This window comes from Geotrypetes seraphini, chromosome 14 (genome assembly GCF_902459505.1).
Source record: "Geotrypetes seraphini chromosome 14, aGeoSer1.1, whole genome shotgun sequence".
Lineage (NCBI taxonomy): Eukaryota > Metazoa > Chordata > Amphibia > Gymnophiona > Dermophiidae > Geotrypetes > Geotrypetes seraphini.
In genome coordinates, this window is record NC_047097.1 from 29,080,655 (window position 1) to 29,104,464 (window position 23,810).

General features: G+C 31.3%; 1 protein-coding gene across 1 annotated transcript in view; it reads right to left on the minus strand.

Moving 5' to 3' along the window:
• The window catches only part of TICRR (TOPBP1 interacting checkpoint and replication regulator), a 152,467-nt gene that overhangs the window by 56,895 nt on the left and 71,762 nt on the right, over nucleotides 1-23,810 (minus strand). Inside the window, exons 13-15 of the mRNA XM_033920782.1 lie at nucleotides 15,838-15,934; nucleotides 15,196-15,280; nucleotides 13,507-13,644 (exon numbers count right to left, since the gene is read on the minus strand). Coding sequence (XP_033776673.1) covers nucleotides 13,507-13,644; nucleotides 15,196-15,280; nucleotides 15,838-15,934 — 320 coding nt within the window. The remainder of the gene's footprint in view (nucleotides 1-13,506; nucleotides 13,645-15,195; nucleotides 15,281-15,837; nucleotides 15,935-23,810) is intronic.

Consider the following 23,810-nt stretch of genomic DNA (forward strand, 5'->3'; position numbering starts at 1 on the left):
CTCTAGCTATGCTCTACAATTCATATAATTCTGTCATTCTGTAACGCTGTAATTCTTTATTCATTGTAATTCTGTCCTTAAACTAACCTTTTGTAATCCGCCTTGAACCGCAAGGTAATGGCGGAATAGAAATCCCTGATGTAATGTAATGTAATGTAATTAATATAATAATCCCCTGTCCCACCCTCCTTCCCAACCAATAATACATAAATCAATTTTATTGTACATTTTTTAAATATTAATTTAGTATGTAATAATCAAAATTGAAAAACCCACCCCATTTCCCTCTTAACAATTATCTTATCATGGGAAAAGTTCATTAGAGAAATCATGTTAACGGTCTTCAGATGTTTCCAGTGTTATTTATGGGAAAAATTATCCTTCTTTACAAAAATCGGTTAATGGTCCCCATATTTTTTTAAATTTATTCATGTATCCTTTGTGTGTTGCAATAGCGAGTTCCATTTTATATATGTGGCATACCGAATTCCACCAGAACATATAGTTCAATCTATCATGTTGTTTCCAATTGAATGTAATTTGTTGTATTGCAATTCCAGTTAAAATAAATAAAAGTTTGTTATTACTGGATGAAATTTGGCTTTTTGCTCTCATAGTTGTTCCAAATAATATAGTATCATATGTCAAGGCTACTGGATTTTCTAACATTCTGTTAATTTGGGGCCAAATTGATTTCCAGAATGATAGGATAAATGGACAAAAGAATAAAAGATGATCTAATGTCCCAATTTCAATATGACAGTGCCAGCATCTATTAGATCTTGAACTATCTATTTTTTGTAAACGAGTAGGGGTCCAAAAAGCTCTATGAAGAAGAAAAAACCAAGTTTGTCTCATAGATGCTGACACCGTACATTTTAGCCTCCAAGACCAAAGTCGTGGCCATTGAGATGCACTAATTTGGTGTTTTATCTCAATGCTCCAAATGTCTCTAAGACCATTTTTTGGTTTTTTATTTATATATCCGGATATTAATTTATACCACTGTGCGGCTTTGTGACCTATTGAGTCCATCTGGAAACATAAGAATTCCAAACTGTGATATTTAACGAGATCTTTCCATTCAGGGAACCCTTTCTGAATAGATTGCTTCAATTGCAACCATTTAAAATATTGTGTTTTATTGAGACCAAATTTTTGTTGCAATTGTGAAAACTCCAGCAATTTATCATTTTTAATTACATCATCCAAAGTGCGAATGCCTGCTATCATCCAATGTTTCCAGATGACTTTAAAACCGCCAATTTTGATCTTGGGGTTTAGCCATATAGTTTGGTTGGTTGATTTACTAATTGGAATTTGAGTAAGATTACTTATGTATTTTAGAGTTTTCCAGGTATCCATAAATATTTTATGATCTTTGTATAACCTTGGCATTTTGATACTAATTACATGATTAAGACGTAATGGAAACATAAGCCTCCATTCTAGCCAAAACCAGTCTGGAATATTATCTGTAGGTTCTGGGAGGATCCAATACATACCATGACGTAAGATATAGGCTTGATGATACCTATAAAAGTTGGGAAAATTTACCCCTCCCTCTTTAATTGGTTTTTGTAATGACGCTAGAGCAATTCTTGGTTTTTTATTAAGCCATATAAATTTTGTCAAAGTCCTATTTATTTTTGTATAAAACGAATCTTGAAAGAAAACTGGTATCATCCCCATTTGGTAACACACTACCGGTAAAATCATCATTTTTACAGTTTGTACTCTTCCCCACCAAGATAAATGCAAAGGATTCCATTGCTCACACATTTCTATTACTTTTTGTAATAAGCATTTTTCATTAATTTTCATTGTTTCATCTACTGTTTTTGTTATCAAAATTCCAAGGTATTTGATATATTCTTCCTTCCAAACAAAAGGGAATGTATCAAATAAACCTTTTGTACAATGTATATTTAGTGGAAGAATTTCTGATTTATTCCAATTAATTTTATATCCTGAAAATTTCCAAATTTCTCAATCAATTCAAGTAGATGTGGAATGGTGGATTCTGGATTCTTCAGATATAGTAATAAATCATCTGCGTAAGCAGATATCTTATATTCTTTATCTGAATGAGGTATACCCTGTATCTCCTTAGCTTGTTGGATAGCTAATATTAAGGGTTCTAAAACAATATCAAACAGCAAAGGGGATAAGGGACATCCTTGTCTAACTCCTCTCTGTAGATTAAATTTTTCTGAAAACGTATTATTAATATATAGTCTAGCAGAAGGGGAGCTATACATTGTTTGTATCATTTGTATAAATCCAGGACCTATACCAAACCATTCCATTGCTTGATACATAAAAGGCCATTCTACTCTATCAAAGGCCTTTTCTGCATCTAATGAAATTGCAAAAGTAGGTTCATTCATTTTCTTTGTTAAATATAACATATGGAATGTTAATCTGGTATTATGAGATGAATGTCTTTGAGCAACGAATCCTGTTTGATGCATACCTATTATATGGGGGAGAGCTTTAGCTAATCTTAGCGCAAGTATTTTTGCTAATAATTTTCCATCTACATTTATTAAAGATATTGGTCTATAGTTTGATACCAAAGTGGGATCTTTATTGGACTTTGGCAAAACAATAGTCAAAGATTCTGCTATAGTGCCTTTAATACAACCTTTATTGAGTTGATATTGATAAAGATTTAATAAATAGGGTAATAAAAAGTTTTGAAATGTTTTATAAAATTCCACTGTATATCCATCACCACCTGGAGCGGATCCAACTCTAAGGGACTTCAAAGCTGTTCCTAATTCTTTTAGTGATATTGGTTCTTCCAAACTTCGTTTTATATGTTCAGGAATTTTTGGACCCTCTAACATTTTTAAAAATTCAAAACCATCTTTTTCTTTATTTAGATAATTTTCGGAAGAATAAAGAGATTTATAGAATTTTAAGAATTGTTTTAAAATAGGTTCAATTTGTGTATATATATTTCCATTTTCATCTTTTATTGCTATTAATTTTGTTTTTCTTTTTTTTCGCTTTAAGATAGTTTGCCAATATTCTTCCTGATTTGTTTGAATTACCATAGTACAATGTTTGTTGAGAAAATAAATCTTTCCTAATCATCTTAGATGAGATCTCATTATATTTACCTTTTAATTTTAATAATTCTTGTTGAATAGAATATTCCCATTTTTCTATAAGTTTTGATTCTAAATTTTTAATCTCTTTTTCTAAGATCAAAAATTGTTTTTTAATTTGTTTTTTTAGAAAAGCCGAATAAGAAATTATTTGTCCTCTAATTGTTGCCTTAAAGGCATCCCATAAAGTTTCTTTGTTAATATCATCATTATCATTTATTTGAAAAAATTCTTTCATTTTTGTTAGAAGATTTTCACAAAAATTTTTGTCAACCAACATTGTATTATCTATTTTCCAAATTGGTCTGTTATTATTTTGATCTGTAGTTTTAATTTTGATCCACACTCCACCATGGTCAGATAGAATAATTGGATCAATGGCTGCTTGTGTCACTTGATGTGCAAGATGTTTTGAAGTAAAGATATAATCTATTCTTGAAAAAGAATTGTGAACGTGAGAACAGAAAGAAAATTCCCGACCATCAAAATGAAGTATTCTCCATATATCTATTAAATCACAAGATTGAATCAAATTATCTAGTCCCATAGATTTCATAACTCTACTTGGGTTTTTATCTAATAAAGGATCCATTACAGCATTGAAGTCCCCTGCTACTATAAGGTTTGAAGTAGCCAGTGGTATGATCAGTTGTTGAAGAGTTTTAAAGAATTCATTTTGGTTCGAATTAGGGGCGTATATATTGATTAACGTCATGGTAGTATTTCCCATATTCATTTCCACCATTATCCATCTTCCATGAATATCTGAAGCTTTTAGTTTAAATGAAGCAGAGCATTTTTTATTAATTAAAATAGCAACACCTGCCTTTTTCCCTATAGCTGGTGAGAAAAAACACTGTTTGACCCAGCCTCCTTCTAGCTTTTTAGATTCTATATGTGAGAGGTGGGTCTCTTGTATAAGACATATATCTGCATCTTGCCTTTTTAAAAATGATAGTGCTTTTTTCCTTTTTATCATATGATTAAGACCGTTAACATTTAAAGACATAATTTTAATATCCATTTATTTTTAAATTTTCAGGTATTAAATTATGTATATTTTCCCAATGTTTTAAGTATTTCATTTCTCTTTTTTCCTTTATTCCCATGATTTCCTTATATATTTCCCTTTTATTCCCTCCCATCCCTCTTATCCCTCCCTTCCCCCCCTTATTAATTACGAAAACTTGTATACGCAGGTTGAGGTTAGATTTAGATAACTCCCACAAGCTATTAATAATTATCTAAAGTACTACCATTTTTTTTTTTTCTATTTTTGTATATTTTCTTTTATTTTATTATTAATTATAAGAATAAGTAAAAAGTTTTTCATTCTTATGTATTGAAAGATTATTTTCTGTATTTGTATATCTTTAAATCCATAAGAATGATTATTTTAAATCAATTATATCTAAGAACATTTCAATTACTATTCATTTCTTTTCAGGTGGTATATTATTTTTACTTTAAAAAGCTTTCCAATTTAGCCTCTTTCCTCAGAACTGTAACAAGAGTCTACAGCACAGGAATCCTCTCATCTCTTATATTCATTATTTTCTTATGATTCACGAGAGAGTTGTCAATTAAGAGGAGCTAACATTCCCATCAGTGTTCTTATAAGTTCTATCTCAATAGCATACTCTATAGACATCTATAATTTTGAAGTATCTGAGGCCTGTGCAGACAAGAGTGAAGTCCTGTGCCAAAAACTCTTCTTTTATCTCCCATAGAGGATTCCCAGGTTGAACTATTGTGGATACTAAATTAAACTTAATAAATAAAAGAACATAAAATTTGCGTTTCAGATTTATTTTTTTCATACATTTCTTATTTGAAATGTATTTTAATGTATCTGAAACGCAAAATTAAACCTGAAGTACCACCTTCAACCGGACATACAACAAACCAATCACTTCATTTTTTTTTTTTTTTTTTTTTTTTTTATAATCTTCTTTGTGATTGTAGGATGATTTTCTTTCTCACTATTACTCCGCTTTCAAAATTTCGGATTCAATCAATACATTTTTAAGTTTGTTGAAGAAACTTTCTTCGTCATCATTTGAGTTCGGAGATGTGTTTCAAATCATTTATGTTCCTGCCTTTAAGTTTATTCTATGTATTCTGAATAGAATTCTAGAATTTTTGTATTTTTCAGTTTTCTTGTTTTCCATGGAGAATGTTGCAAGTTGTTTAAGTCTTTAATTCGATCCTTGTGTGTTCTTTTTCCATTGCTTTCCGTTTTGATCTATCTTTAACCGTCAATAGTCTTTAGTATGAACCCATTAATTGTTCTTTAGATTGTCATAGGTTGCTCCAGTTGATTTATAAATTCCTGTAGTTTTTTTGGATCTGTAAAGTTTTGCGTTTTGTTAGCAACGGTAACCTTCATAATTGACGGGTACAGGAGCCCAAATCTAGCTCCTAGAGATCTTAGTTGTGGTCTCATGTCTAAGAATTGTTTTCTTCTTGTTGCTGTTTCTTTTGCAAAGTCCGGGACAATGTATATTTTTGAATCTTGGCATTTAAGATTTTTGATTTCCTTGGCTAATTGGCATATTTCAATTGCTTGTTGGTGTCTTAAAAGTTTGAAAATTAAGGTTCTTGGACCTGTTTGAGTGTTATTTCTTTGTGTTGGAATCCTATGAGCTCTTTCAATTTCCAGTTCCGTTTTAAATTTCAATGGTAGTATTTTAGGTAGAAATTTTTCAAGAAATGCAATCGGATCATTCTTTTCCACTCCTTCAGGTAATCCGATTATTCTTAAATTATTCCGTCTTTCACGATTCCGGCTGTCTTCAAGATTTTTTTTTATCTCTGTTATTTCTTTCCATATGATTTTGCTGTGATTCATGTCTGTATTTAATTGTTCTGTAATATCTTCTAATGTTGAAATTCTATTTTCTGTAATGTCCACTCTTTTAGTTAAGATTGCAGCATCTTCCATTGCTTTTTGTAGTTTTTTGTTACTATCTAAGACAATTTCTTTTATTTGTCTTAGTTCTTCCATAACATCCAGATTTTTTTCTGTTGGTAATGGGATTTTAGAGGGTGTACCTGGCTCAGGTTTCGACCTCTTATTGCTTCCTGATGTTCCAGCTCCTAAGTCAGCTTTATTTTGTTTAGTTGAAGTCATATTTCAATATATATTTTAGTTTCTTTAAAATATTTGGTAGTAAGACTTTTTAATATATTTGCATATAAGGAGCTATTCGTTTATCCAACCATTCGTCCAAGCCACGCCTTTTTTTTTTTTTTCAGTATTCTTAAAGCAACTGTCAGTTATTTGTCTTAGGCTCTATTGCAGACTCGTTGTTGGCATCTAGCCTGAAAAAATTTGCAGCCTTCTTTTCTAGCTCTCTTCTTACAAGCCCAATCGCAGCTTTCACCGAGGAGAGCAATATTCCATCCAATATATTTACTTTAATCTTTCAATGTGCATATATATGTATTTCAGTGACTCTCAACTGCCTCAATGTCACTTTTTTTTTTTTTTTTTTTCTTCAGGTCAAAGAAATTACCAATCCTTTTATTTGTCCTTCCTCAGAGCCCAAAAACCTACAGTCTCTTATATCTGAATCTCTTGAATTACAGCAGCAGAGATTAACATTTATACTGATCCTTCACAGTTTATTTTTGAAGTTAGCAGCAAGGAAATAGTTAAAAAAAAAAAAACCGTTGCCAAGTAGCTTTCACTGCAGACTTCTCCTCATTTCCAGCAGAGGACAGCTATTTCAAAGCAGCCCATTTCCCTAGTTTAAACAGGCATCAGGCATTTCAGAAAAAAAAACTTATCTTTGTCACTAGGCAGCTCACCGGCAGACCCAGACTTTGTAAAATTTTCTTTTTTTTTCCCGATCTAAGATGGCCGCGGTCTTGGTGCACCGAGCAACCGTCTGCAAACCCCCACCTTCGGGAAATCTTTCCTCTTGCTATACGCCAGAGAGCTTTGATCTTGCTAAAGAGGAGGGGAAGGAAAACCTCCCTGGCCACACGGCGTCCCGGACCAGCCCTCCCTGGCAACGCTTAAAGGTCAATCTTGCTGCCTCTGCCTGAGGGACCCGATCTTACCGCCTCTGCCAGCGGGGACCCGATCTTGCCGGCTCTGTCAGCGGGACCCGATCTTGCCGCCTCTGCCAGCGGGGACCCGATCTTGCCGGCTCTGTCAGTGGGGATCTGATATTGCCGCCTCTGCCTGGGGGACCCGATTTTGCTGTTTATGCCGTTGAGACGGATTCAGCCCTCCACACCTCACTTCCCAGAAAACAAATGAAAACGGCACTTCTTTCTCCCGATTTTCCCCTTCAAATGTCTCTCCCACCTAATCAAAAAGGTAAACTCCAATTTATTATACCATTAAGAACGTTTTTTTTTGTAGTTTTTCTGAAATTAAGCTTGTTTATACAGGAGCTCTTTCTTCATCCAACCGTCATCGTTCGCGTCCAAGCCACGCCCCCCTATTATAAAATTTTTTATTAAATTCAAATATTCTGTCATATTAACTTATTATGAAAAACAAAAAATTAAGTAATTGATTGGTAGATAATTAATAAAACATGAATTTATTATAAAACTTATTTATTGAGATAAAATGTTTATTTTGTTCAATTATTCATTCAAATTAATTCATTATGAAGATGATTTATGAAAATAATTGAAATGCATTATTATTATTAATATTTATATAAAAATGGATATATTTAATTTATATGATGAATTACAGATATATATGATCTATGAAAATGATTGAAATGCATTATTATTAATATTATATCAGATATATAGAGAATAAGAACTATATTTGTAATATGTTTATTTATTAAGAGTATTATATTACATGTATGCATGATATTGAATTTAATTTTATGAATCAAATATATATAATTCTCAGTAAATCTATAAAATTATATAGATTAAATTGATATAAATATCAATTATATAAGGGTGGAAGTATAAAGAATGTATTGAATTTAGAAATTTGTTTTTAAATAATATAATGAATTATTAGTTGCCTGGGGATGGAGATGTAGGTTTTGCATGACCAATGCGTGTTCCAAATCAGAATATGATAATGGGTGGGAGGGGAGGGAAAATAATAGGTGGGATAGGAGATAAATTTTTATTGAATGTGCTAGGAGTTAATCTTGTAAACTATCATAGAATATTGATAAAACATAATTTTAATTAGATGGATATAAAAATGTATTCGCTGAATGTCAATGGTTTAAATCATCCTATTAAGAAAAAAAAATTATTATCGTTCCTTAAAAATCAAAATGCGGACATTTACTTTATTCAAGAGACCCATCTTTCGGAAATTGAATCAAAAAAACTATCTGGAGGATGGATTTCTAAATGTCTATTTGCACCGGCTTTAAAGAAAAAAGCTGGAGTGGCTGTTCTAATAAACAAAAAATGTAATGCAGATTTTAAATTAATTAATTATGATCCCTTAGGTAGATGGATGCATATTGAAATGGTACTGGGAAATACAACCCTGAATTTATTCAATTTATATGCTCCTAATACGAATCAAATGGAGTTTTTTAAACAAATTCAACAATTACTTATACCACTGGCTACATCTAATTTAATAGTAGCAGGAGATTTCAATGCTGTAATAGATCCGATATTGGATAAAAAACCAAGTAAAATTATGAAATCATTAGGCTTAGATAATCTGATTCAATCTTGTGATTTAGTAGATATATGGCGTATTCTTCATTTTAATGAACAGGAATTTTCTTTTTGTTCTCAGGTCCATAAATCCTTTTCACGAATTGATTATATATTTGTTTCTAATAATATAGCGCAGCGAATATTAAAAGCAGTAATTGATCCCATTATAATTTCAGATCATGCTGGTGTGTGGATTAATCTTCAAAATTATGATGTTGAAAACTTTGATTCAATTTGGAGATTTAATAATGATTTACTAACAGATTCAAAATTTATTGAAGATTTTAAAATAAAAATGCAAGAATTCTTTCAATTTAATGAATCAGATACTATTAATGCTGAGATCTTATGGGATGCTTTTAAAGCAACAATGAGAGGGAATATCATTTCATATTCAGCATATATTAACAAACAACGTAAAAAACAATTTCTTGAATTAGAAAAACAAATCAAACTATTAGAAAATAAATTAATTGAAAAATGGGAAAATAATACATTACAGGAATTATTAAAACTAAAAGTTAAATATAATGAGATCTCTTCTCAAATCGTGAGGAAAGACATTTTTAATAAACAAGTACAATATTATGGAAATTCAAATAAAGCGGGTAAATTATTAGCAAATTTTCTTAAAGTAAAGAAAAGAAAATCTAAGATTATTGCAATTAAAGATACACAAGGTAACACACATACCAACACAAAAGATATTATAACACAATTTCTTGATTTTTATAAAGAATTATACACTTCCAATTCTTATAAAAATAAAGAACAAGACGGATTAAATTTTTTAAATTCAATTATTGGACCAAATATTCCAGATCATATAAAAGGAAGTTTAGAAGAACCTATATCTTTAAAAGAAATAGAAACAGCATTGAAGTCTCTTAGAGTTGGATCCGCTCCAGGTGGAGATGGGTATACTGTTGAATTTTATAAATTTTTCCAAAATATCATATCACCACATCTGTTAAATTTATATCAATATCAAATAAAGAATGAAAATATTTCTGGTACTATGGCAGAATCGATAATTATTGTCTTACCAAAACCAAACAAAGATCCTACTCTGGTTTCAAATTACAGGCCTATTTCATTATTGAATGTGGATAATAAAATAATGGCTAAAGTATTAGCATTAAGATTGGCAAAAGCTCTTCCTTTCATTATTGATGTACATCAAACAGGATTTATTGCTAAAAGACATTCATCAAATAATACTAGATTAGCATTCCATTCATTAAATTTAACAAAAAATATAAATGATCCAGCTTTTTTAATATCTTTAGATGCAGAAAAAGCCTTTGATAGAGTGGAATGGAATTTTATATACCAAGCTTTACAATGGTTTGGTATAGGATCCGGTTTTATTAAAATGATTCAGACATTGTATGGCTCTCCTGGAGCAAGATTATATATTAATAACAATTTATCAAATAGATTTAACTTGCATAGGGGAGTTAGACAAGGATGCCCTCTGTCTCCTTTACTTTTTGACATTGTCCTAGAACCTTTATTAATTGCAATAAATAAGACTAAAGAGATAGAGGGAATATCATTTAATAGTTTTGAATTTAAATTATCTGCATATGCAGATGATATATTATTATATTTAAGAAAACCGGAAACTACTATTCCATGTATACTTAATTTAATAGAAAAATATGGTACTTTTTCTGGATATAAAATTAATTGGAACAAATCTGAAATTCTCCCAATTAATGTTCATTGTACCAAAGGATTATTTGATCCATATTCATTTATTTGGAAAGAAGATGGAATTAAATACTTAGGAATTATGATTAAAAATACAATTGAAGATACAGTTAAAGAGAATGAGAAACTTTTATTAAAAAAAATAACAGAAATGTGTGAGCAATGGAATCCATTACATCTTTCTTGGTGGGGAAGAATTCAAACAATTAAAATGATGATATTGCCTGTGGTTTGTTACCAAATGAGTATGATTCCAATATTTTTTCAGGGGTCATTTTATAAAAAACTTAACAATGTTCTTACAAAATTTGTTTGGTGTGGGAAAAGACCAAGAATCGCTTTAGTATCATTACAAAGACCAATTATGGAAGGGGGGGTAAATTTTCCAAATTTCTATAGGTATCATCAAGCCTATATTTTAAGACAGGGTATGTATTGGATCCTCCCAGACCTTTTAGAAAATGTACCAGATTGGCTGTATTTAGAATGGCGGCTCCTGTTTCCTTTATATCCAGAACAGCTAATAACTATAACAATGCCTAAAAGATACAAAGACCACAAAATTTTATTTGACACTTGGAAAACATTGAGATATATTAGTAATCTATCACCAGAACCTATTACTAAATCTTTAAATCAATCAATATGGATAAACTCCAGGATCAGAATTGGCGGAATTAAAATCGTCTGGAAACAATGGATAAATGCAGGAATAAGAACATTGAATGATGTTATATCAGAAAGATCACTGCTTAGTTTTTCACAATTGCAAAATAAATTTGGATTAAATAAAACACAATATTTTAAATGGATGCAATTGAAGCAGGCCATTCAAGAAGGGTTCCCTGAATGGAAAAATCTAAATAATAAATATAGTCTACAGGTTCTATGTTTCCAGACGGATTTTTTGGGTCACCAAGCCGCAAAATGGTACAAATTAATATACGGATTTTTAAATAAAAAAAAGAAAACAGGTCTTAAGGATATTTGGAGTATTGAGATAGGTCAGACTATTTCTGAATCTCAATGGCCACGATTTTGGTCCTGGAGATTAAGAACTACAAGGTCAGCATCTATGAATCAAACATGGTTGTTTTTATTACATAGAGTGTTCTGGACCCCAACGCGCCTGCAAAAAATAGATAGTACTAGATCTAATAGATGCTGGCATTGTAAATTAGAAATAGGGACGTTAGATCATTTAATCTTTTTTTGTCCCTGTGTAAACGCATTTTGGAAATCAATTTGGCCCCAAATTAATAAGTTATTAGAAAATCATGTTGGACTCTCATATGACACTATATTATTTGGCACTGCAATGAGAACTAAGAGTCCGATTTCAGCAAATAATAATAAGCTATTACTAATATTAACAGGAGTCGCCATGCAACAAATAACTCAAAATTGGAAAGATTATACCAAATTAAATTACACGTTCTGGTGGAATTCTGTCTGTTATATTTATAAAATGGAAAAAATAATAGCGATACAACAGGGAAATCTTCCTAACTTCAAGAAAATTTGGCAACCATTGACAAATTATTCTAATGATTAGTTCTTAGCACAATGATAAAAATTTATATGATTGGGGTGGGAATTGAATATTAATGGAAATATATTATATAAAAAGGGGAAGGGATTTATATTTTATAGAACATTGTATAATCTTTATCATATTATATTTTAAACAATATGAAATATTAATGATGAAATTTTCACATGTAATAATTAATAATATTATAAATGAATCAAATATTGTAAGAATGGAAAATTTATAAATAAAAATTAAAAAAAAAAAAAAAATTATAATTGTTATACATATTAAATGTTTTACATAATATTTAAATTATTATAAAATATGAATATAAGAATATGTTGTACTTAAAGTGTTACATGAAGGAAAATCAAGTGTGTATTTTTAAGATCATATGAATTTTTCTGATACACTTGTTCTAATATGCAAAACTGAATAAAGAAATTAAAAAAAAACCCAAAAACAAAGTATTATTAAACTTTAAAGTAAACAATCTTAAAAAATCCAACACTCCTTTTTTATGCAAAAAATAATGGCCACTCATTATAATTATGAAATACAAAAAAGATATACACTCCTCTCTCCGAATCTGCAGGTTTAGTACCCATGGATTGAGTTATTCGCGATTTTTGGCCAGCAGATTTTTAACAGCAGAATCACTCCATCCCGGACTTCCCCAGACCTTACCTTACAACGGGAACTCACGACAGCCATTTTCAATGACGGCTCTGCACGGGGCAGGAGCATAGAAAGATCGCTCCTATCCCACGTCACTGCTAGACCACCAGGTAAGGTCCGGGACGCAAGAGGGTCAGAGTCAGCTTAAAAGTTATTTGCTAATTTTCTATATTCGCGGGCCAGCTCTGACCCTAACCTATGTGAATTTTGAGGGAGAAGTGTACTACTACTATATTTTCTGTTACCATTACTACATCTACTCTCTCATTATCTGTGAGAAAAATCAACAGTATCGGGCTGTAAAGTGAATAGTTAATTTTTACCCGATACTCACAGACCCCTGTGAAACCCATCCATTGATCTCTTAGGGGTCTACAGACCCCAGGTTAGGAACCCCTGACCATTATTTAATAACATTCTTGACAGTTTGTAAAAATACAGATGTTGCATATACAATATAATATACTGAATGAACATGTATACATTTCAACAATTTTAGTTTGTAACTTACAAAAACAATGCAAATAGACTAAAGATATTACTACCGCTCTATATTTAACATTTTCTGCCTTCACAGATATTGGACTTAAACATTGTGTTTTGGAATCAAAAGGAAAAAAAAATTAGCTGTTGCAAGAAGTGCAATCAAAGTGTGACAGCAATTCCGATAAGCTGAAATATCTATCATTCAAGTGAAGCCTGTAAGACATGTAATTTGCTTAGCACTGTAATTTGAATAGTCACCAGAGAACTACTGCATTTGTGAACTTATTCTGTGCATACTACCTTTACTGCTCCCCTGAGATCTGCTATGTTTCAGGCTCTCCACAGCTGATACTGAATGGCTTCTTGACATCTTTGTTGATTTCTTTGATGGAGAGCAAATCTCCTTAATAAAGAGGTTCCTTCTCACTTTTGTTACTTCTGAAAATACCATAACAATGAATATAATCCTATTACTCTTTCAATCCATATCTGCATAGTTGAAACAGTATAATTTTAAAAAACTGATTTCTGTTTCCATGAGAAATAACTTTCTTAAAGAATGCTTTTTATAATTATCAATTGACCAATGTTATGGACAAAAAGTTATCCCTGCCCAGCTTAAATGAGACCAATTGATTTTTTTCTTTAAACTCTAGAAATAATTAAATCAAAGGTCACCCCCCAACATCCAAAAAGAAAAAAACTGTTATTCAGTGTATCTGAAATTAATGCAGACACAATGCTCTAAACTGCACATAAAAAATAATCAGCTTACTAAAACCTATACAGTCAAACACTCGAACAAATCGTGCCTCGCAAAAGGAACGTTGACTCGATTTGTGAGCCCCCCCCTCCACTCAAATACAAGCCCTTATCCGATCTGGCACTAGCATACAGCACCAACCCACAGGATGTGCCGGTGCCGGAAGATCCTGCCTCTTGCCTGGACTGGGCCTTGAGCATCTGCGCATGCTCAAGGCCTTCTGGCTCCCGGCCTTGAGCATGTGCAGATGCTCAAGGCCTAGTCCAGGCAAGAGACAGGATCTTCCGGCACCAGCATGTCCTGTGGATTGGTGCTGCGTGCCGGTGCCAGATCGATAAGGGCTTGTGTTTGGGAAGGCAGGGTGTTGGGGGGGAGAAGGAGGCATTCGCAAGCGGGAGGGGTGATTACTGTTCACGGGGGTGGGGGGTGGTGGAAGCGTGCCAGTGGCCTCGGGGGTGGGGGGGGTGGAGCAGTGCCGGTGGCCTCGGAGGGGGGAAGAACAAATCAAGCGAGTTTCCCTTACTTCCTATGGGGAAACTTGCTTTGATATACGAGCACTTTGGTTTACGAGCATGCTTCTGGAACGAATTTTGTTCGTAAACCAAGGTTCCACTGTATTGTGACCCCATAAAATCAGCTATTATATTACACATATGCACGAGGGGTGTTCAATAATTTATCTACCCGAGTATGACAGAAAGTAGCAAGTGTGTTGAAATAAATCTGTACATATTGTGACACGTCTCGAGGTTACTCATGCACAGTTGCATCTCAGGGCGAGTCTAACATTCCAAGAGATAAGATGTCAGGAGAGTCCTCGTGCAAATCAAATAAGGAACTGCTAGATTTGGAGCACCGTTCACAGACAATTCTTTTCAAAAGGATTAAAGTCATTGCAGGAAAAGTGGATGAAGTGTAAGGAGCTATCAGGGGATTATATTGAAAAATAGAACAAAATTTTTGGAAAACTATTCTTTCCTACTGAAGTAGATAAATTATTGAACGCCCCTCGTGCATATACAGTTCTACATTTGTATGTGGAATAGAAGGCAGATGATAAAAACAATCAATAATACCAATGATTCAATTATCTTTTTCCTGCATACAGTAAACTCTTTGAGACTCATGAAAACTCAATTATCTCCATAGTACATAGGGCAATACTGCATGTATTCAGATTTTGCAAATGATATATTCCCACTGAGAAAAACATTTGAAAACTGTACCTTGATCTGCCTCTTTCTTTAGTGGAGATGAGTGAGGCAGCTGTTGAAGCTTCTCAATGGCAGCAAGGTAAGAATGAGATTTCTCCTACAGGGTAAATAAATGCTTTAAGTAACTTACATGCCTTCAAAGGTATTTGGGAAAAAATTCTATAATATAGCAAAGCTGTTCACCTATAGCAGCTATTCTCAGAGGATAGCAGGAAAAATAATGGGTAGGTGATGTTCCTCAAAGCTCTGGTATAGACACTGCCCAGCATTTCAAGATTTCCAGAATCCTTTGAAGGTCTACATGCATATGCAAGTCCCTTCTTGCCTGTTCAAGCTACATGGCACTCACATTTGGAAAAAAAAAATGTATAAAGAATGCAACTCCTAGGAAAGGTGGAAGATTATGTGAGAATACTTGTCTTGCAGTCCTCAGAGAACACCTGCTACATGTGAATAGCTTTGCTTTCTCTGAGCTGTGCTCTGTCTCCACAATTTTCAAGCAGACAGACAAACTCACTTGTCTGAGCTAGTTTACCAGGATGATAAGAAGAATCATTTTAATACTGCATACAGTACATAAAACCACAATTGTCTGGCTGAGGATCATGAATGGTTTGACACACTGGACTATGCTACAATCAAAAAATTTCTTACCTTGCTTGGGCGTCTCTTTGGCACTCTGGGTAATTCAATTTGACGTAAATTCTGTGATGGCTCAGTTATGCTTCTGTGTCTAGCCAAGACACTGGTTCTGGGGGAAAATGTGCAAGTTTGGACATTTAAGAAGAAAAATGACACTTTTTAGCTTTAGACATATAATACAGCTTGATGATAAAATTTCTTTTCTCTTTTTTTCTCTATTTATAGACGAGGACAAGCCTCAGAATATTGAGTATTAGATTTTCACTCATTCAGGGTTCTTTCAAAGAGAAAGACATTTCTTTTCTCTTACTCTCATTCACATCACTGGCTTGAACCCATCCTCCCTACCTTTTTTCTAGCATTAAGTATAAATTTTATTTCTTCAATAAGTTTCTTTTTTTTTTTTTTTTTTTCCATTATTTTTTATTTTCAAATTTTACATAAAGTGTACATAATAATATAATATAATTGATAAATGCATAGTATCACTTTTATATCTAATAAATTATATATTTAAATTTGATTTTCCCCCTCACCCTCCCCCCACCCTTTCATTACTTTAATATAAAATTTTTAATTTTCAAATTTTATAAAAATTATACAACATATTAGAATACAATTGATAAATATTCAATAACATTTTTATATATAATACAATATATTCTAAACAAATTTTGTCCCATTTCCCTCCCCCCATCCTTTTTTTTACCTTTTATTCATATGTTACATTTTGTATAATATATTATAACTTATTATGTATAAATTATTTTCCTTACCCCCCTCTATGTGTGTCATAAAAAAATTCCTGAAAAGAAGAAAAAAAAACAAACAAAATATTATATTATTTATTCATTATAGTATTTTGTCAATGGCCCCCATATTTTTTTAAATTTAGTATATGTCCCTCTTTGTATTGCTATTGTTCTTTCCATTTTAAAAATGTGACATAGGGGGGCGTGGCTTGGACACGCATGAAGGAGGTCGGTTAGCAGAAGAGCTCCATATAAAAAGTCCTTGAAAGAATAAAAAAGTCGCAAAAATTTGAAGAATTAAGATTAAATTTATGATAAAAATAAACTCGATGGCGTCAGGAAAGCAAAATAAAAACGACTTCGCAGTCTCTGGAAGCAGCAAGAGAGCAAAGCCCGAACAAGAGACAGGATCCAAAACCGCAGATCCAGAAGTAATGAAAGAACTTAAAGAAATCAAACAAATGCTTTCAATTCTCACAAAAAAAGTTACAGAATTAACAGATGATGTTTCAACATTAAATAAAAAGATGGATCTAATCGAATTAAAATCTAACGATTTAGAAGAAAGAATGATAACTGTTGAAGAAGAAATTTTAAACACAAAAACTGAAAAAAAGAAAATTGAAACACTTACTAAAGAACTGGAGGATTACTCGAATCGTGAGAGAAGAAGCAATGTTCGTCTGATAGGTTTACCGGAAGGAGCAGAAAAGGGGAATCCGGTGACCTTTATAGAAAACTTATTACCAAAACTACTTCCTCTACAAACTAAATATCCCATAGAGATTGAAAGAGCACATAGAGTGCCAACAAAGAGATCAGAAAAGCATCAAGGACCGAGGCCACTGATATTTAAACTACTACGCCACCAACAGGTCATGGAAATTTTTCATCTTGCAAAACAGAATAAAGGTTTACAATATCAAGATGCCCGTATTCACTTTGTCCCGGATTTTGCAAAAAGCACAGCAATTAAAAGAAAGAAACTGCTGGATTTGAGACCACAACTACGTGAACTGGGAGCAAAATTTGGTCTTGTATACCCAGCAAATATGAAAGTAACCATAGCAAACAAAACTTTAACCTTTGATAATCCTGAAGAGCTACAAAAATATATACTAAACCAGGAAATGCCAATGTCATCTTAATTTTCTTTATTTTATTATAATGAATGTCAAGTTTGAATGTCTTATAATATAAACAGGTAGGGGAAATGATATGTATTAAGAAGAGCTAATATCACCTTGTATTTTTTGAAATTATTGATTGAATATAATAAGTATTTAGCAGATGAAAAACGGTATAGAATGTTTTTGACTCTGTTCAAAAAATTCCTACATTCTAGAATGGAATGATTCTTTAAATGATAAATTAACATATAAGTATACAAGATCTTAGATAAAAGTAATATAGTTTTTAAACAAGGAAGAATATAATATTTATTAGATAATAAATAAGAACTTGAATATAAAAACGAGATATAAGCCCTTAATTGGTTTTAGAAAGTTAATAAATAAATTAACTATTGATATTAATAATAATAAATGCTGTAATGAGCAGATCCTAAATACTATTATGTGATTGAATCATGGTCCAGAGCTTTCTTCCTATGGAATGTATGTAAGAATGAATGAAGATCTATGTATGTATATATAACCCACTTCTCAGAAGACAATACAGGAAGAATAAACCTATTAAAAATCCTTTCTCTGATTCAATGGAACTACAAATCCCAGAAGTCCTTGCAAAAGGAAATACATGTAAAGAATAACTCTTAAAACCGGATGAACTATGAACAAATATGAATAAATAAACTACTAGACTTGACAATAAAAGATAAAGGATTACATCGGATGAAAGATCACAAAATAAACTAAAATTAGATCGTCGCTGGAACCGGAACTTATTCGGAATTAACAAACTATTGAAAAGAAATGAATAATACTCTGGATATAAAAAATACGAAGAAGAAGAAAGGAAGAAAAAATAATATTTACTTGGATGAATAAGATAATGGAATGACACAACTTTAACTTTGATATATCTTAAAAATGAAACTAGGAAGTATGTTATATGAATGAGGTATGACTCTGTATAATGAAGGAAGGAAGCTCTGGAACGGGAAAAAAAAAAAAAATCATATAGTACAAGTAGCACACATATGTGAAACATTGTTTATTTTCCAAAGAAATGAAACATCTCATTATATAATATATAAGTTTAAAAGAATTATAAGGATCTAGAATATATTCATAAACTTATATATTACTTAAAAATATTATAAAGAAATAGAATTAGAAAATATAAAGGTGATATATATGAATTTTTTTTTTTAAAAAAATTTACAATATTTTTCATATTATTTGAATTAATAAGATATACTAATAGTTATAAAATATGAAAATGATACAGAAAATAATATTTGAAAAGATTAAATTTAACATTGGGGAAAAAAAAAAAAAAAAAAGGCAAAATGTTTAAATATTATATGGATTGTTAATGTTATTTAGTAATATATGATATATTTGTGACTTGTATCTGAATCTTAACAGGAAATGGACTTTTGTGGAGTGTTTTGATACCTGACCTAAGATGCGTGTTGCCAAGCATACACAGATAATATTGGGGGGGAAGGGAGGGGAGGGAGGGAAGAGGGGAAGAAAGAGAATGGGGAAAATATATTATTACAATGTGTGGATATCTGAAAATAATAATCATATGATTTCATGTCAAATTTTAATTACAAAAGTAAATGGATATTAAAATTTTTTCAATTAATGTCAATGGCTTAAATCATCCTATAAAAAGAAAAAAATTATTAGGTTTTCTCCATAAGCAAAACGCAGATATTTATTTCCTACAAGAGACACACCTTTCGGACACTGAATCTAGGAAGCTAACAGAAGGATGGATATCAAAATGTTTTTATTCACCGGCAATAGGGAAGAAAGCAGGGGTAGCGATAATAATAAATAAGAAATGCAAAGCTGATTTTAAATTAATAAATTCTGACTCTTCAGGAAGATGGATACATATTAAAATGGATCTGGGAAATACAACCCTGGATTTATTTAATCTTTATGCTCCTAATTCGAACCAAATGGAGTTTTTTAATCAAATTCAACAGATATTACTACCACTGGCTACTTCTAACTTAGTAGTAGCTGGAGATTTCAATGCTGTAATGGATCCAATTGTGGACAAGAAACCAAGTAAAATCATAAAATCTTTAGGATTAGATAATTTAATACAATCTTGTAATTTAATAGATATATGGCGTATCCTTCATTTTAATGATCGGGAATATTCTTTTTGTTCTCAGGTCCATAAATCTTTCTCAAGAATTGATTATATTTTTGTAACTAATAACATAGCGCAGCGTGTATCAAAAGCAGTTATAGATCCCATTATAATTTCAGATCATGCTGGTGTGTGGATTAACCTTAAGAATTATAATATTGATCAATTTAATTCAATATGGAGATTTAATAATGATTTATTAGCAGATTCGAAATTCTTAGAAGATCTTAAAGTAAAAATGCAAGAATTCTTTCAACTTAATTCTTCAGATGACATTAATATAGAAATTTTATGGGATGCTTTTAAAGCAACAATGAGAGGAAATATTATTTCTTATTCAGCTTTTATTAAAAAACAACTTAAAAAACAATATGAAGATATGGAAAAACAAATTAAATTATTAGAAAATAAATTAATTAAAAAATGGGAAAACAATACATTACAAGAGTTGTTAAAAGTAAAAGTTAAATATAATGAGATTTCTTCTCAATATGTGAGAAAAGACATTTTCAATAAACAAGTACAATATTATGGCAATTCAAATAAAGCGGGAAAATTATTAGCAAATTTTCTTAAAGCAAAGAAAAGAAAATCTAAGATTATTGCAATAAAAGATATACAAGGTAACACACATACCAGCACAAAAGATATTATAACACAATTTCTTGATTTTTATAAAGAATTATACACTTCTAATTCTTATAAAAATAAAGAACAAGAAGGATTAACATTCTTAAATTCCTTTCTTGGACCTAATATTCCGGATCATATAAAAGGAAGTTTAGAAGATCCTATATCTTTAAAAGAAATAGAAACAGCATTGAAGTTTCTTAGAGTTGGATCCACTCCAGGTGGAGATGGGTATACTGTTGAATTTTATAAATCATTTCAAAATATCATTTTACCACATCTGTTAAATTTATATCAATATCAAATAAAGAATGAAAATATTTCAGGTACTATGGCAGAATCGATAATTATAGTCTTACCAAAACCAAACAAAGATCCTACTCTGGTTTCAAATTACAGGCCTATTTCGTTATTAAATGTGGATAATAAATTAATGGCTAAAGTATTAGCACTTAGATTGGCAAAAGCTCTTCCTTTCATTATAGATGTACATCAAACAGGATTTATTGCTAAAAGACATTCATCAAATAATACTAGACTAGCATTCCACTCATTAAATTTAGCAAAAAATATAAATGATCCAGCTTTTCTAATATCTTTAGATGCAGAAAAAGCTTTTGATAGAGTGGAATGGAATTTTATGTATCAAGCTTTACAATGGTTTGGTATAGGCTCCGGTTTTATTAAAATGATCCAGACATTGTATAGCTCTCCTGGTGCAAGATTATATATTAATAATAATTTATCAACTAGATTTAATTTGCATAGGGGAGTTAGACAAGGATGCCCTTTGTCTCCATTACTTTTTGATATTGTCTTAGAACCTTTATTAATTGCAATAAATAAGACTAAGGAGATAAAGGGAATCACGTTTTCCAACTGGGAATTTAAACTTTCTGCATATGCAGATGATATTTTATTATATTTAAGAGAACCGGATACTACTATTCCATGTATACTTAATTTATTAGAGAAATTCGGCACTTTTTCTGGATATAAAATTAATTGGAGCAAATCTGAAGTCCTCCCAATTAATGTTCATTGTACGAAAGGACTATTTGACCCATATTCATTTATTTGGAAAGAAGATGGAATAAAATACTTAGGAATTATGATCAAAAATACAATAGAAGACACAGTCAAAGAGAATGAAAAACTTTTATTGAAAAAAATAACAGAAATGTGTGAGCAATGGAATCCATTACATCTTTCTTGGTGGGGAAGAATTCAAACAATTAAAATGATGGTATTGCCTGTGGTTTGTTATCAAATGAGTATGATACCAATATTTTTTCAGGGGTCATTTTATAAAAAACTTAACAATATTCTTACAAAATTTGTTTGGTTTGGGAAAAGACCAAGAATCGCTTTAGTATCATTACAAAGACCAATTGTGGAAGGGGGGGTAAATTTTCCAAATTTTTATAGGTATCATCAAGCCTATATTTTAAGACAGGGTATGTATTGGATCCTCCCAGATCTCATGGAAAATGTACCAGATTGGCTGTATTTAGAATGGCAGCTCCTGTTCCCTTTATATCCAGAACATCTAATTACCATAACAATGCCTAGGAGATATAAAGATAACAGAATCTTTTTAGATACTTGGAAAACATTGAGATACATAAGTAACCTATCACCAGAACCAATAGCTAAATCTCTAAATCAATCAATATGGGTAAACTCCAGGATCAGAATTGGCGGATTTAAAATCGTCTGGAAACAATGGATAAATGCAGGAATAAGAACATTGAATGATGTCATATCAGAAGGTTCCTTGCTTAGTTTTTCACAATTGCAAAATAAATTTGGACTAAATAAAACACAATATTTTAAATGGATGCAATTGAAGCAAGCCATTCAGGTAGGGTTCCCTGAATGGAAAGATCTTAATACCCAATATAGTTTGCAAGTTTTATGTTTCCAGGCGGATTTCTTGGGACACCAAGCCGCAAAATGGTATAAATTAATATATGGATTTCTAAATAAAAAAAAGAAAACTGGACTTAGGGATATTTGGAGCATTGAGATTGGACAGACAATTTCTGCATCTCAATGGCCAAGATTCTGGTCCTGGAGATTAAGATTAACAAAGTCAGCATCTATGAGTCAAACATGGATATTTTTATTACATAGAGTGTTATGGACCCCGACGCGCTTGCAAAAAATAGATAATACTAGATCTAATAGATGCTGGCATTGTAAAATAGAAGTAGGGACATTAGATCATTTAATTTTTTTTTGTCCTTGCATAAAAGCCTATTGGAATTTAATTTGGCCCCAAATTAACATATTACTAGAAAATCATATTGGTCTCTCATATGATACCATATTATTTGGTACTGCAATGAGAACACAAAGTCCAATATCAGCAAACAATAACAAATTGCTTTTAATATTGACAGGAGTTGCCATGCAGCAAATCACACAAAATTGGAAGGATTATACCAAGCTAAATTATACATTCTGGTGGAACTCGGTGTGTCACATATACAAAATGGAGAAAATATTGGCATTACAACAAGGAAATATAAAAAATTTTAAGAAAATATGGGATCCATTGACAAAATATTCTAAAGATCAGATATCTTAACACATTGATAATAATAATATAGGGTTAGGGAGGGAAATATAGAAATTAATATGAGGAAAAATGAAAAAACAAATAACAGGGGAAAGGGATTCAATATATATGATATGATATTGTACATACAACTATAATTATTATAAACTAAATATTATGCTATTTATTTATTGTAAGAATGAAAATTTTATAAATAAAAATTTAAAAAAAAAAAAAAAATGTGACATATTGTATTCCACCAAAATGTATAATTTAGGTTGTTATAATTTTTCCAGTTATTAGTTATATGTTGAATGGCAACCCCTGTCATAATTAATAAAAGCTTATTATTTTCTGGTGAAATTTGACTTTTTTTTCTCATCAACATTCCAAATAAAATTGTATCATACGATATTGCAATATGATTTTCCATTAATTTGTTAATTTGTGGCCAAATTGAATTCCAAAAAGTTTTAATATAGGGACAATGATATAATAAATGATCTAATGTCCCTGGTTCTAGATTACAATGCCAGCATTTATTGGACTTAGAATTGTCTAATTTTTGTAAACGTGTTGGGGTCCAAAAAGCTCTATGTAGTAAAAAGAACCATGTTTGTCTCATAGATGCTGACACTGTACATCCCATTCTCCAAGACCAAATTAGTGGCCATTGAGATGCATTAATTTGATGTCCAATCTCAATGCTCCAAATGTCTCTTAGACCATTTTTTGGTTTT